The sequence below is a fragment of the Polyergus mexicanus genome, unplaced genomic scaffold (genome assembly GCF_030449975.1).
Source record: "Polyergus mexicanus isolate NDT 795.1 unplaced genomic scaffold, iyPolMexi1.0 SCAF_11, whole genome shotgun sequence".
Classification (NCBI taxonomy): Eukaryota; Metazoa; Arthropoda; class Insecta; order Hymenoptera; family Formicidae; genus Polyergus; species Polyergus mexicanus.
Window position 1 is genome coordinate 3,495,285 of NW_027223331.1, and position 12,587 is coordinate 3,507,871.

The following is a 12,587-nucleotide window of genomic DNA, read 5'->3' on the forward strand; positions in this document are numbered from 1 at the left end:
ATAAATAAAATTAAGCTAATTAATTTTTTTTATTTGAAGTAATAGATAAAATTATGCAATTTGCGGCGGCAAAAAAGAATAAAATACTTGACAATAATAACAAATCTTCGATATTTTTGTAAATTATATTAAAAGAAATCATATTTTAATTAATTTTAGACTGAAAAGAATATTTTGCAATAGGATAAAATGTACAGCTCAATATCTTATCTCTCAAAACTGGTATTTTTTATAAATTAAAATGCAATAGAGAAAGGGGAGGAAAGTATAGTATTCTATAATACATTTACAATCAGAATTATATATAAATGTATTTATTGTATATAACCTAATGTATGCTGGGCTATTGATTATCCAAAGAATGTGGATTTGTAGATGTCTGTTCCTAATGGATAAATAACCTTTCTGTGAATCAATGCCAACAATAGTGAGGCAATTGTAAAGTGTAAAATATTATTTAACCTTCAGTGTTCTCATATATACATCCAACTCATCTTCAGATTCGTTTTGGTCATTACATTCATTACGTGGAAGAACAATTTCAGGGGCTTCGGAATCAAAGTATTTTTCTTCTTCATCTTGATTCCTCAGTTCTATGTTATCATAAGCTTCATTATCATCCACAGTGCTGAAAATAAATGACATACATATATAGTAAAACAATTATTTTTAAATATCTAAAAAAATTTCTATAATTTTCTACTATTTAAAGTTATTATAAAAAATAAAAGAAGACATAAATGTGTATATGCGTGTGTGGAGAAAAGGGATACACATATATTGTACTTGAATTCATCTTAAAAATTATTTTATGAACACAAATATATGTTAATATTATATAGTTTATATCTTTTATAAGATATTTGTATATTTATTTCAATAAATAATTATATATATAAATATATCTATTAAGATATCAATATTTGTTTAATCATATAAATTATTTTAAATATATGTTATCAATAAACTCTTTAACTATATAAATTTTTATTAATGAAAGTAAAAAATATATTTATGAAGATTTTTTCATTTTGTATTTATATTCATTAGTATAATAAATATACCTATAATCGAAATCTTTATCTTTACCATCCAGGAAACTCTCATACATGTTTGTAACAAATTCTTGTCTGAGTAATTGTATTTCTTGGTTTGATATTTTATGTTGCATTTTACTACTTAATAATTTTTTATCTCTGTCTTTATCAATCATTTTATTTAAATTTTCACCCCAGTGAGGTTGAATTTGTTTATTAAAATTTGTTTTAGATATATTGCTGTTTCTGCTATTATCATTCTCATCATCATCATCATCTTCATCTGAATCATTTTCTTCTTGTACTTCATCCTCCTGTTCTTGTTGAGATTCCAGATGTTTTTGCATTTTGTTCCTTTCAACAGTTTCCATTAATATATCAATATAATTTATGCTACGTGTGTCAATCGTATCTCTAGCTTTCTTTTGCTCTTCAGTCAAATATTGTCCTACCAAGTGTTCGTACAATAACGGATTTCTCTTCATCATTTCACATTCGCTGAAATATTCCCCTTTTTCTATTAATGCCTTCAGAGCTTCATATCTTTTGTTCCTTACATCAATACGTCTTGTAGAATTATTAAAATATCTCTGTAGTCTATTTATATGATAAATCGTTTCATAATCCTCGCTTTTACTAAAATATTCCAAGTGCTCCACTTTCAGATAGTGTCCAAATTTGGATAGGAATAAGCAGTAATTCTTTTTGAACAATTTCTCAGCTATGGCACGCTTTTCCTCATACGTCAACTCTGGTTCTCCTTTCTGCTGGCTCTTGAAAATTGCTTTGCTGTTGGTCACATAATTTAGAATTTCCTCCTCAAAAGTATCATATTTTACATCTGCCAGAAAGTTTGTGCTCTGCTTTTTGTTACCGTTCTCATTCTCACTATATGGAATACCTTTTTTCATTTCCAGAGTCATATTTTCTTTGAGAATTTTCGTGAGTTTGAGATTCTTAAGTCTCTTTCATCAGGAAAACAAACTGAATACACGAATTTGAATAAATTTGTAACGCCGACTTATCAGTTGGATTTATATCGTTCGTATTATAGTTTTAATACAATAGGAAAGAGTTCGAATCAATATCATTTTCTTCCTTATTTCTCGTGAGATTACGCTTGCATTTTTTTTTTTTTTTTGTTAATAAGTTTGTCGTGGTAAATAAGATAAAGAGTGTGATTTTTGGTTTGTATATATGTTTGCATACACAGAATGCTTTGTAAGAATTCACCGGACAATCAATCGTCATCCAAAGTTTGCATCACACTATGCGTCATTATCAAGAGAGACTTAACCTGTGAATGTACTCATCGATATGAGAACACGATAGCAAAATATAATGCAATCGAAAAGACGTAATAAATATTATAGTGCTTATTAACATTGCGTACTTCAGTATATCTATGATAATTTTTCAACCGACAGGTAAACGTTTACTCAACATGCTAAATTTATATTGTTTACTAATGTCTTATTACCACCTTATCTGCCTATAATTAATTATCAATCAGATCAATCGCACCTGATGGTATCATTTTGCAATTTGTAATCTCTTCAGTTGAATATTATAGTGTAACGTATACGTGACTTATATTAACTGTGCGATTTAATAAAATACTATATTATTTTGAATATATTTGTAAGTAGAAGTGTTAAAAAATTTGAAAACTGTAATATCTTTAAACAAAATAGTACAAATAACGTTCCATTATATATATATATATATATATATATATATATATATATATATATGTTTATTTTATTCAGTTATTCTTTGCTTTGTTTGATTTATTTCTAAGGAATTTCTTTTTTTTATATTTCTGTAAATATATATATAATAATAGTTTTATCTTATAATTTTACATATTTATATATTCAATGTCTAAATATTTTTTATTATATCTCTAAGAATATTTGTTTAACCTATCGAAAAGAAACAAGTTTCTTAATCACGAATTATAATTGTAATTATAATTTCTAGCATGGCAGAGAATTTGTTGAATGACGTAGAAAGATGGAAATGGAACTGGACAGAGTTATGTGGATCTAACAGAAATATTAATCCTTTGAATCCTGAAACACATGACTTGGGTGTATGTTTTCAACAGCTTTGTCTTCAGGTAATATAATAAAATTTATTTTGTATTAAATTTAAAACATATATTAACATGATTTGTTTACCAAATTTATTTCTGAATTTTCAGATACCAGTATTAGCTCTCATAGCTGTAATTTCTGCATATTATTGTGGAAAAACAAACATATCCTCATCTCGACAACAGCACACTTACCATGTTATAAACATAAGAATTGTTATTACTATATGTCTTGTGATATTGCCTATCATAAGAGCGTATATTATTTTGACTAATACTACTATCCCTTTGGTGCATGATGAAATGCAAGACTATAGCACACCAGTACCAAAAAGATTGGACATTTCCTTTCATAGAAATATAAATCCATCTTTGAATGATACAGATATTATAAGCAGGATACATGATGGATTAAATTACACTATTAAATTTGCTAAATCAATTCTATCGCCAGAGAATAGTATTAAAGATACTATTGTAACTCCTGTTACACCTTTGACCTATATTTATGGAACAACATCAAAATTTACTGATAGATTTACTTCTGTTAAGCCAGTGGATTATCTTGTAGCAAGTACCGAAGGTTTAGCATGGGTTATGCATCTATGTTTTATTTTAAGCTTGAAACGTGGACGTAATCCTAATCCACGAGGACCAGTATTAATACGAGCTTTGATATTTCTTTTGGTCGTTATTTCTGTGCTACTGTTACGCAGTCACATTAATAACACATCTAAGGATGATGTTTTGCCAAATTTATCATTAGGTTTCAGTATCAGTGTAGTTACTCTTCTGATATTGTATACAATAACATTGATACCGGGTCCCAGTAGGTCAGAGCGTAGGAGGGCATCATCCCGAAATGTCATAGTAAGCTATTATCACAGAATTGTTTTACGTTTTCATTGACTTTTGTTTTTGTTACGATTTCTCGAAAATATTCAAATGAATTATCAATAAACAAAGATCTTATAGTAATATCACAATGTGTTTGTAGATAGGAGAACGCACTGCATTACTGAGTAGTCCTACTTCCTCATACGTACAATTTCCGGAGGAACAGGAAACGGGCTATCTTGGAACTGCTATGGAAGATGTTACTATTATTTCTAAGCTCCTGTTCCATTGGGTAACACCATTAATGGAAAAAGGTGTTAAGAGGCTGTTAAATCATTCCGATGACTTATTTGATTTACCTGACCAGATTAATACCAATTCAATTAATTATAAAATTGATCAACATTTAAAGAATATGGTAAGCAAGCAGCTGTGACATTCTGCAGTTTATTTAACGATATAACATTTGTTAGAATATTTTAAGTAAACATAATAATTATTTTTCATAAATTAGTTTTTGTAATAATAATAATAATAATAATAATAATAATAATAATAATAATAATAATAATAATAATACTGACATTACAGCCGGAAACAACGAGCAATAGAATCGAAAATAATTTGGATATACCGCTTCAGACAAATGTAAAAATAATTACAAAAAAAATAACACTGTTTTACTTACTGCATAAATGTTTCGGCTGGGAATTTTATACGGTTGGAATATTGAAATTTATCGCAGATTGCAGTTCATTTGTGGGACCAATATTGTTAAATAGATTAATAGGCTTTATTGAAGATAAAAATGAGCCAATCTCACATGGATATTTATATGCATCTCTTATAATACTCAGCGCTATAATTGGTACAAAATCAAATAATTTCAATTAAATATATTTACATGGATTATATATATGACAGAGTAATATTTATAGGTGCTTTTTGTAATACTCACTTTATATTCTGGATGTCTATTGTGGGTTTGAAAATTCGCTCTACAATTATTACTTTAGTCTATCAGAAAACATTGCATTCTTCTAATATCGATTTAAATCACAGTTTTAATTTTGGTGAAATTGTTAATTTTATGAGCACCGATAGCGATAGATTGGTCAATAGCTGTCCTAGTTTTCATACATTTTGGAGTATACCATTACAGGTAATATGAATATTTTATCTTTTTCTATATGTATATTAAAAGATAGTATATTTGTTATATTTTATATTTTTAAGCTTTCTTCATTGATGTTTCTTAAAAATGTTTATATTTTCAGTTATTCGTGACACTGTATCTTCTACATAAGCAAATTGGAGTTTCATTTTTAGCTGGTGTTGCATTTTCGATAATACTTATACCAATTAATAAGATCATAGCAAATAAAATTGGTAAGCTTAGCACTAAATTGATGGAATATAAAGATCAAAGAGTGAGGCTGATGGGAGAGATATTGCGTGGGATAACTACAATCAAGGTTAATGTATGGGAAGAACACTTCTTACGAAATATTTACAGTTAGTACATTTTCATATAGATAATTTTAAGAAAATAAAATTTTTTGTACTTTAGCACCTTTATCTAAATATCTTTTTTTTCTTTATATAGAATTAAGGGAGAAAGAAGTGAAATATTTACGAGGTAGAAAATATTTAGATGCTCTTTGCGTTTATTTCTGGGCGACTACGCCTGTTATCATTGCGATATTAACATTTGCGACATATGTATTGCTTGGAAACGAATTAGATGCTAAAACAGTTTTTACTAGTATGGCGTTATTGAACATGTTAATAGGACCGTTAAATGCATTTCCATGGGTTTTAAACGGTCTCACAGAAGCATGGGTATCTCTTAAGAGAATTCAAAGAATGCTAGATGTATGTATATTTTGAAATTATAATACCGAGTCCAACACAAATTATTGTTAGATACTCAGTTTCTATTCTATTAATTTAGTTACCAGACATGGATGCGTCATTGTATTATACAGATATTACTCCCGATGTTGATTTATTGCTGCAAAATGTAACATTAACTGTAAATCGTCCAAAGAATAATGATGATATAAATGCAAGTCCAAAAACTTTAATAACTCCATCTTCGAGCACTGATATTAAGAAAAGTGTTACCTTCGAAGATGACGATGTCTTCGCCTTACATAATATTAATTTATCTGTACAAAAGGTAAGAATAAACTTTCTAATGTTCTCTGTGAATGTAAATCAAAGATTTTCTTTTGCACAGGGACAATTAATCGGTATCATGGGCAAAGTTGGAAGCGGAAAGTCTTTACTTCTAGATGGCATCTTAGCGGAAATAACAAAAACTAAAGGGATAATAGCAGTTAATGACGATTACAGAGGTTTTGGATATGTAAAACAAAATTCTTGGCTACAACGTGGTACAATTCGGGATAACATTCTCTTTGGAAAATCCTACGATCATAATAAATACAAGTAGGTATCAAGCGTCTTAAAATTGACGATGTTATTTTGTATTTTTAATATAGTATACGATTATAAAATAGTATTTACAATTATAATAGGAACATTTTGAAGGCTTGCGCTCTCACGTCCGATTTGAATTCATTGCCTAATAAGGACTTAACAGCTGTTGGTGAAGCTGGGAATACTTTGAGTGGCGGCCAAAAGACGAGAATTTCCCTGGCTCGCGCTGTATATGCGGATAAAGATATTTATTTACTAGATGATATATTAGCAACGTTGGATGTCAAAGTTGCTAGACACGTATTTCAACACGTAATTCTAGGCTTATTACGAAATAAAACCCGGATATTATGCACGCATCAGATTCAATACTTGATCCATGCAGATTTAGTTATCGAAATGTCGAAAGGAAAAATTATTAATCAAGGAAAACCGAGTGACGTTTTGCCCGATCTGGAAGATTATCTTTTATCAGAGTCCTCCGAATCCGATTTGAATATGGCATCTATAAAGATGATACCTAATGAATGTAGTCGATCGGAAAAGAATGAAATAGATCCGTTACTTGAAAAAGAAACTACTGAGAAAGGAACAGTACGCTTCTCAGTATACATGTACTATATCAAGGCCATTGGACAATATTTGGCAATCTCAATATTTCTCTCTATGATTCTAATGCAAAGCTCAAAAAACATTACAGATTTATGGTTAACGTACTGGGTGACCCATGTTAATACCACAACGATCAATTCAACCGACATGTCTCGATCTGGAAAATTATTGCAATTCTATTACGATAATTATAGTTTGCATGATACGAAGTATTACTTAACAGTTTACAGCTTACTAGCTATATTTAATTCAATTTTTACTTTAATCAGAGCTTTCATTTTTGCATATGGTGGCTTGCAAGCAGCCATAACAATCCATAAGCAGCTCTTGAAAATAATTATGCGGGTAAATACGAGTTGGAGAGCTATGCAATAATTTCTATTTCTTGTGATATCAGGATTTTACTATGAAAATTGTTTCAGGCAAAAACAACATTTTTCGATATTCAATCGCTCGGTAGGATCATAAATAGATTCTCATCCGATACATATACCATCGACGATTCTCTGCCTTTTATTACCAACATCTTGCTGGCACATCTATTTGGCTTAGTTGCTACCATTATAGTTACAGCTTATGGATTACCATGGATCTTTCTAGTATTAGCACCACTTATACCAATCTACCATTGGATACAAAATCATTATAGGTACAATTTTTTCCAATTTTCTACAAACACACATATATAAATATAAAAATCGATATTTGTTAAAAAATTTATATATAATTCTCCCCAAATATCTTCCATTATCTTTTAGATTAACATCAAGAGAGGTAAAACGGTTATCCAGTATCACATTGTCTCCTTTATATGCTCATTTTAATGAAACTTTGAGCGGGCTAACGAGTATCAGAGCCTTTCGCACTGTACCTCGCTTTAAACAGGAAAACGAATTACTACTGGAAGCCAATCAAAAAACGCAATTCGCTTCTATAGCTATTAGTCAATGGCTCGCGCTGAGATTGCAATTTATCGGTGTCGCCCTTTTAGCCGGAGTTAGCATTATGGCAGTGTTGCAACATCAATATAACATAGCTGATCCTGGTTTGATCGGTTTAGCGATTACATACGCATTATCTGTGACCGGATTATTATCTGGAGTGGTAAACTCCTTTACTGAGACTGAGAGAGAGATGATTGCGGTGGAACGAGTTAAACAGTATTTAGATCATGTGCCGACTGAAAATACGATGGGTGCTAATCCACCTTACGCATGGCCCACTCAGGGTGTTGTAGAATTTAGAGATGTTGTTTTGAAATACAGGTAATAGTTTCAAATTGTCTGGTAAAGGTAATACACGATTGTAGCATTTTTTGATAAATATAATTTATCATATCTTCAGAGATCATTTAGTACCATCATTGAAAGAGGTAACATTTGTGACGCGACCAGCGGAAAAAATAGGCGTCGTTGGTCGCACTGGTGCTGGAAAAAGTTCGTTACTAGCTTCGTTATTTAGACTGACAGAAATCAGTTCTGGAAGTATATTAATTGACAACGTGAACATTCAAACGTTGCAATTGAATGCATTAAGGTACTCATAAACTTACAAAACATTATCAAATAATCACTGTATGTTAATAATTGTAAAGAAAGAAAAAACACATTTTAGATCTCGTTTAGCTATTATACCTCAAAATCCGTTTCTCTTCTCGGGTACTATTCGAGAGAATGTGGATCCGTTGAATCAGTATACTGATATGCATATATACAAAACCCTTGAGAAATGTAAAGTGCATTCTTTAGTTTATCGATTGGGTGGCTTTGGCGCAGTCTTGGATGAAGGTGGTAATAATCTCAGCGCTGGTCAAAGACAATTGTTCTGCTTAGTCAGAGCTGTGCTACATAATGCAAAGGTACTTCTTCATATTGTTCAAGAAAGCAATTGTATTAATAACTTGATATTTATTTATCATTTACAGATCGTCTGCATTGACGAAGCCACTGCGAATGTAGATCAAGAGACGGATAAATCTATTCAAGCGACAATAAAGTCTTCCTTCCAAAGCGCAACGGTTATTACAATCGCCCATAGAATAAAGACAATTATGTATTGTGATAGGTATTTTATCTTTTAGTTTTAAGCTTCTTTTTATTTAATAATCTGTTTGCAAATATACAAGATTTCATTAATTTCGTAATGTATTTTTCGCTAAATTTTGTCTAAAAAATATTTTTTTTATTCAGAGTTTTAGTGATGGGTGATGGAGAAGTATTGGAATTTGATGAGCCAAATTTATTAATTCAGAATGCCGATTCTTATTTCTACCATCTGGCTAGTCAAGAATTTACGGATCAAGAATGATTAAGCATATAGTACGATCTGATTATGCAGTATAATTCGAAATAATGAATAATGTATATGATGGTTGTGCATGTGGTGTATTATATATATGTTACGATATTTCTTAAGAGACGAATTATTGTATTTTGATACAAATATGACAGGATAACATTTTTAAGAATAGTTTAAAAAGCGATGTCTATAAAAGTAAACATTTTTTATTTGTATATGTACGAGAGAGAGAGAGAGAGAGAGAGAGAGAGAGAGAGAGAGAGATGTAATATATTAATATCATTGTTACCGTAAACATTAATCGTGAAACTGTTTAAGGTTTAATTAATGTTTATGAATTCTATATATAAGTTGCCCATCTATTCTTTATAAACAAATAAATATCAAAATAAAAATTACAATAAAAAAATACAAAAGTTCTAATTGATTCATCCCCATACTTTATATAATTCAAAAGATAAGCTCTCTCTTCATCAGAAATTTTATTAAAATTTTTATCTGGTTATATATTACTTTGTAATAGATCTATTATTCCGAATTACACTTTGATACAATTCATTTGAGAAACGCAATTGATACAATTTATATAATAATTAAGAATGCGATTGTTTGCTGTTAAAGGCGAACATTTTGTGATATTGTTTGAGGAGTTAATTAGCGCCCGGTAGCGCGTATGCACATGTTGCCAGTCACGTTTGCATGTCTGTGTTTGCCTGTACGCAAGCTCGAGGAGCGGCATAATTTATCCCGTAATGTATCCGGCTATATGACATGACGTTTCCTCGCTGTCATCGTTATAAGGCGGCGAGAATTAATGAGCTGTAGCCCCGGCTAATTTGCTTCCCGTTTTTTAATTGCCTGAAATTTAGCGGGACATGTACTACATTATGTCGACGTGTCAACGAAAGTGAGACGTCCTGCACACTCGTGTTCTGCCGACTAAATCGTCAGAATGCAAGAGAGGCATGCCTCGGAAAACAAGCGCGATTCATGCCGCTAATGAGGTCGTTTATTTTACACGATCGGTCGGTCTTCCGTAGCTTTTCGCGATGCAAGAAGCTCGCGAGCAAGCTAAACTTCACACAATACGGTTAAGTTATCGAAACTTTCTATTTACAAAATTTTAGTTTAATAATTAGATATTTTTTAATATTAAAAATACATTAATTGGTTTATTATGTATGTAAAAATATATTTTTATTATCATTTTTCTTTTCATTAAAATCCAAACTCGTAAAAAGAGAAATGTCTCGAATAAAAGTTGCTTTTCTTATCACGTATTTTATAAACTATCGCGGATATAGGCGCATGTGACATAAATATACAATAAGCCCTGCTTTTAAACTAAAATTGCCTGTGCTTTGCGGTGGAAGCTCACGTGTCTCAAAGGACTGACGGAAAGTAAAAAAAAAAAAAAAAAAAAAAAAATTATACGGCACGATAGAACCGTTATATCCTCCTTTCAGCTTTGTACCACGTTGTCTAAAAGTATTCGTTGCGCGCGGAAGGAATACTTTTACAACACAGTAAAGTTACATTTCTCTATTTTTTAGCATTTTAAATACTCCCAAAATTTTTGATGCTATTAATATGATCCATGTATTTTTTTATTTTAATATAATTTCTTTTTGCTCTCTGTATTATTAATAATTATACAATTAACTTTATGCAAAATTTATATCTATTGAACAATTAAATTGTCATAATATATATACATATATATTAATTTCGCATGATGAAAATTATACATAAATGCCGAGAAAATAGTATGAACATCTGTCAAGTCGATAAAATACAATACATATAATTTCAAGTCAATGTTCAAGCGTGCACGTGCTCGAAGGATTGATTCATTAACAGATTATATGGGCTTTGTAGAATATTTGAAATCTCATCTTGGACCTAGCAGCTTGTCGTATCACGGATGTGTGGTATGCAGGCCCTTCGCTCTTACACGCCTCTCGGCGGACACTTGAAGTCTGAAGCATAGTCGCTATACTGTGACAGACCGGCTGGCTACTCGAAAAGTGCGTCTATCGGGGGGTTGGCTCGACGAATACGTAATCTAAAGACGTGTGTTGGAGTGTGAAGAGAGATAGAGAGAGAGAGAGAGAGAGAGAGAGAGAGAGAGAGAGAGAGAAAGAGTATGCGTGCGTATGTATATTATACTCGCCTCTTTGATAACTACCAGGCGCTATTATCCATTTCAATTGTAATTTCATAGTAAAATGGTCGCGAATATTAAATCATAGGCAGGCGCAAATCGATACGGTGCCACATTACCGCCGTGTGCTGTAACATAATTACCATTTATTACCGTAATTTATACGATACGGACGGTATTACCACGAACCGCACACTGGCTGCTCAACTAAAACTGAGAAACGCGATTTTATTTAAATTTATGCATGAAAAATCGTACTGTAATATTGTTAGTTTATGTTATGATCAATTATAAAAAGATGCCATTCAACAATTTTAATTATTCAGATTCATTTAAGATATTCTATTTATAATATTAAATATTCTATTTTATAACTCTATTTGTTTTGCTGTTGCGAAATCGATTGTTGTAACATTGCTGTTGTTTTTCAATCATCATTTCATAAATCTAATAAATAAATTCTTAACAATTCATAAAGCAGAGATAATAATCAATTTTAATCAGCTTTCAATATAAATTAGAAAATGCATCAATAATTGAATAACGATTGATTCACTTTTGGCTTATCGTGTCACAAGTTAAGATTCGCTCCTGCCAAGATTAAAATGCGCTAGTGCACGATAGAGGATAATTCTGGATGATAAAAAAAATGTTATCGCGGTGAGACACGAAGACACGGTGACGCGGATGTCAAGCAAAAGGCTGATTACATGACCATATATCTGAATTAGGAACGAGCCTCCATAACTCATTACGCTCACAATTCTCTTTCGTCAGGCGGTCGCACTCGTTGCTCGCATAAATCACAATTTGTTCTACTGGTGGTCGCAGGTGGACAGGAATAGCGAGATGCAAAACTAAAAAGTTACGATTGCGTGCGACATGCGCGTGACGCGTGTAATCGATCTCGGCACGATCTTTAGCGCCGGTAATTACAACAACGGCGCTTTTTTCCTCTTTTTGCTTAATCGATGCAATAATTCTTTCTGACGCTAACCATAAGCGGGTTAAATGTCAGATCAATCATCTTAAGGATATGAAGATATATTGTCATTTATTGTTACATTTTAGAATTCGAAACATTTATATTGTTATG

The 12,587-nt window shown here is 31.2% G+C and overlaps 2 protein-coding genes across 2 annotated transcripts; one reads left to right on the plus strand and one right to left on the minus strand.

Moving 5' to 3' along the window:
- Nucleotides 1-200: 200 nt before the first annotated feature.
- On the minus strand, nucleotides 201-2,425 carry LOC138937733 (coiled-coil domain-containing protein 97-like). Its single transcript, XM_070304274.1, has 3 exons — nucleotides 1,065-2,425; nucleotides 463-628; nucleotides 201-385 (listed from the first exon to the last, which is right to left on the minus strand). Exons 1-3 carry the CDS (start codon nucleotides 1,958-1,960, stop codon nucleotides 344-346), a joined length of 1,104 nt encoding a protein of 367 aa, XP_070160375.1. The 5' UTR covers nucleotides 1,961-2,425; the 3' UTR covers nucleotides 201-343.
- LOC138937729 (ATP-binding cassette sub-family C member 10) lies at nucleotides 2,184-9,701 on the plus strand. The gene is made up of 17 exons (XM_070304266.1): nucleotides 2,184-2,464; nucleotides 3,021-3,159; nucleotides 3,244-4,005; nucleotides 4,133-4,390; nucleotides 4,564-4,840; nucleotides 4,911-5,134; nucleotides 5,250-5,487; nucleotides 5,579-5,847; nucleotides 5,927-6,154; nucleotides 6,215-6,426; nucleotides 6,516-7,374; nucleotides 7,452-7,678; nucleotides 7,788-8,294; nucleotides 8,374-8,565; nucleotides 8,644-8,887; nucleotides 8,954-9,093; nucleotides 9,219-9,701. The coding sequence occupies exons 2-17, from the start codon at nucleotides 3,022-3,024 to the stop codon at nucleotides 9,334-9,336; spliced, it is 4,893 nt and encodes a 1,630-aa protein (XP_070160367.1). The 5' UTR covers nucleotides 2,184-2,464; nucleotide 3,021; the 3' UTR covers nucleotides 9,337-9,701.
- Nucleotides 9,702-12,587: the final 2,886 nt, after the last annotated feature.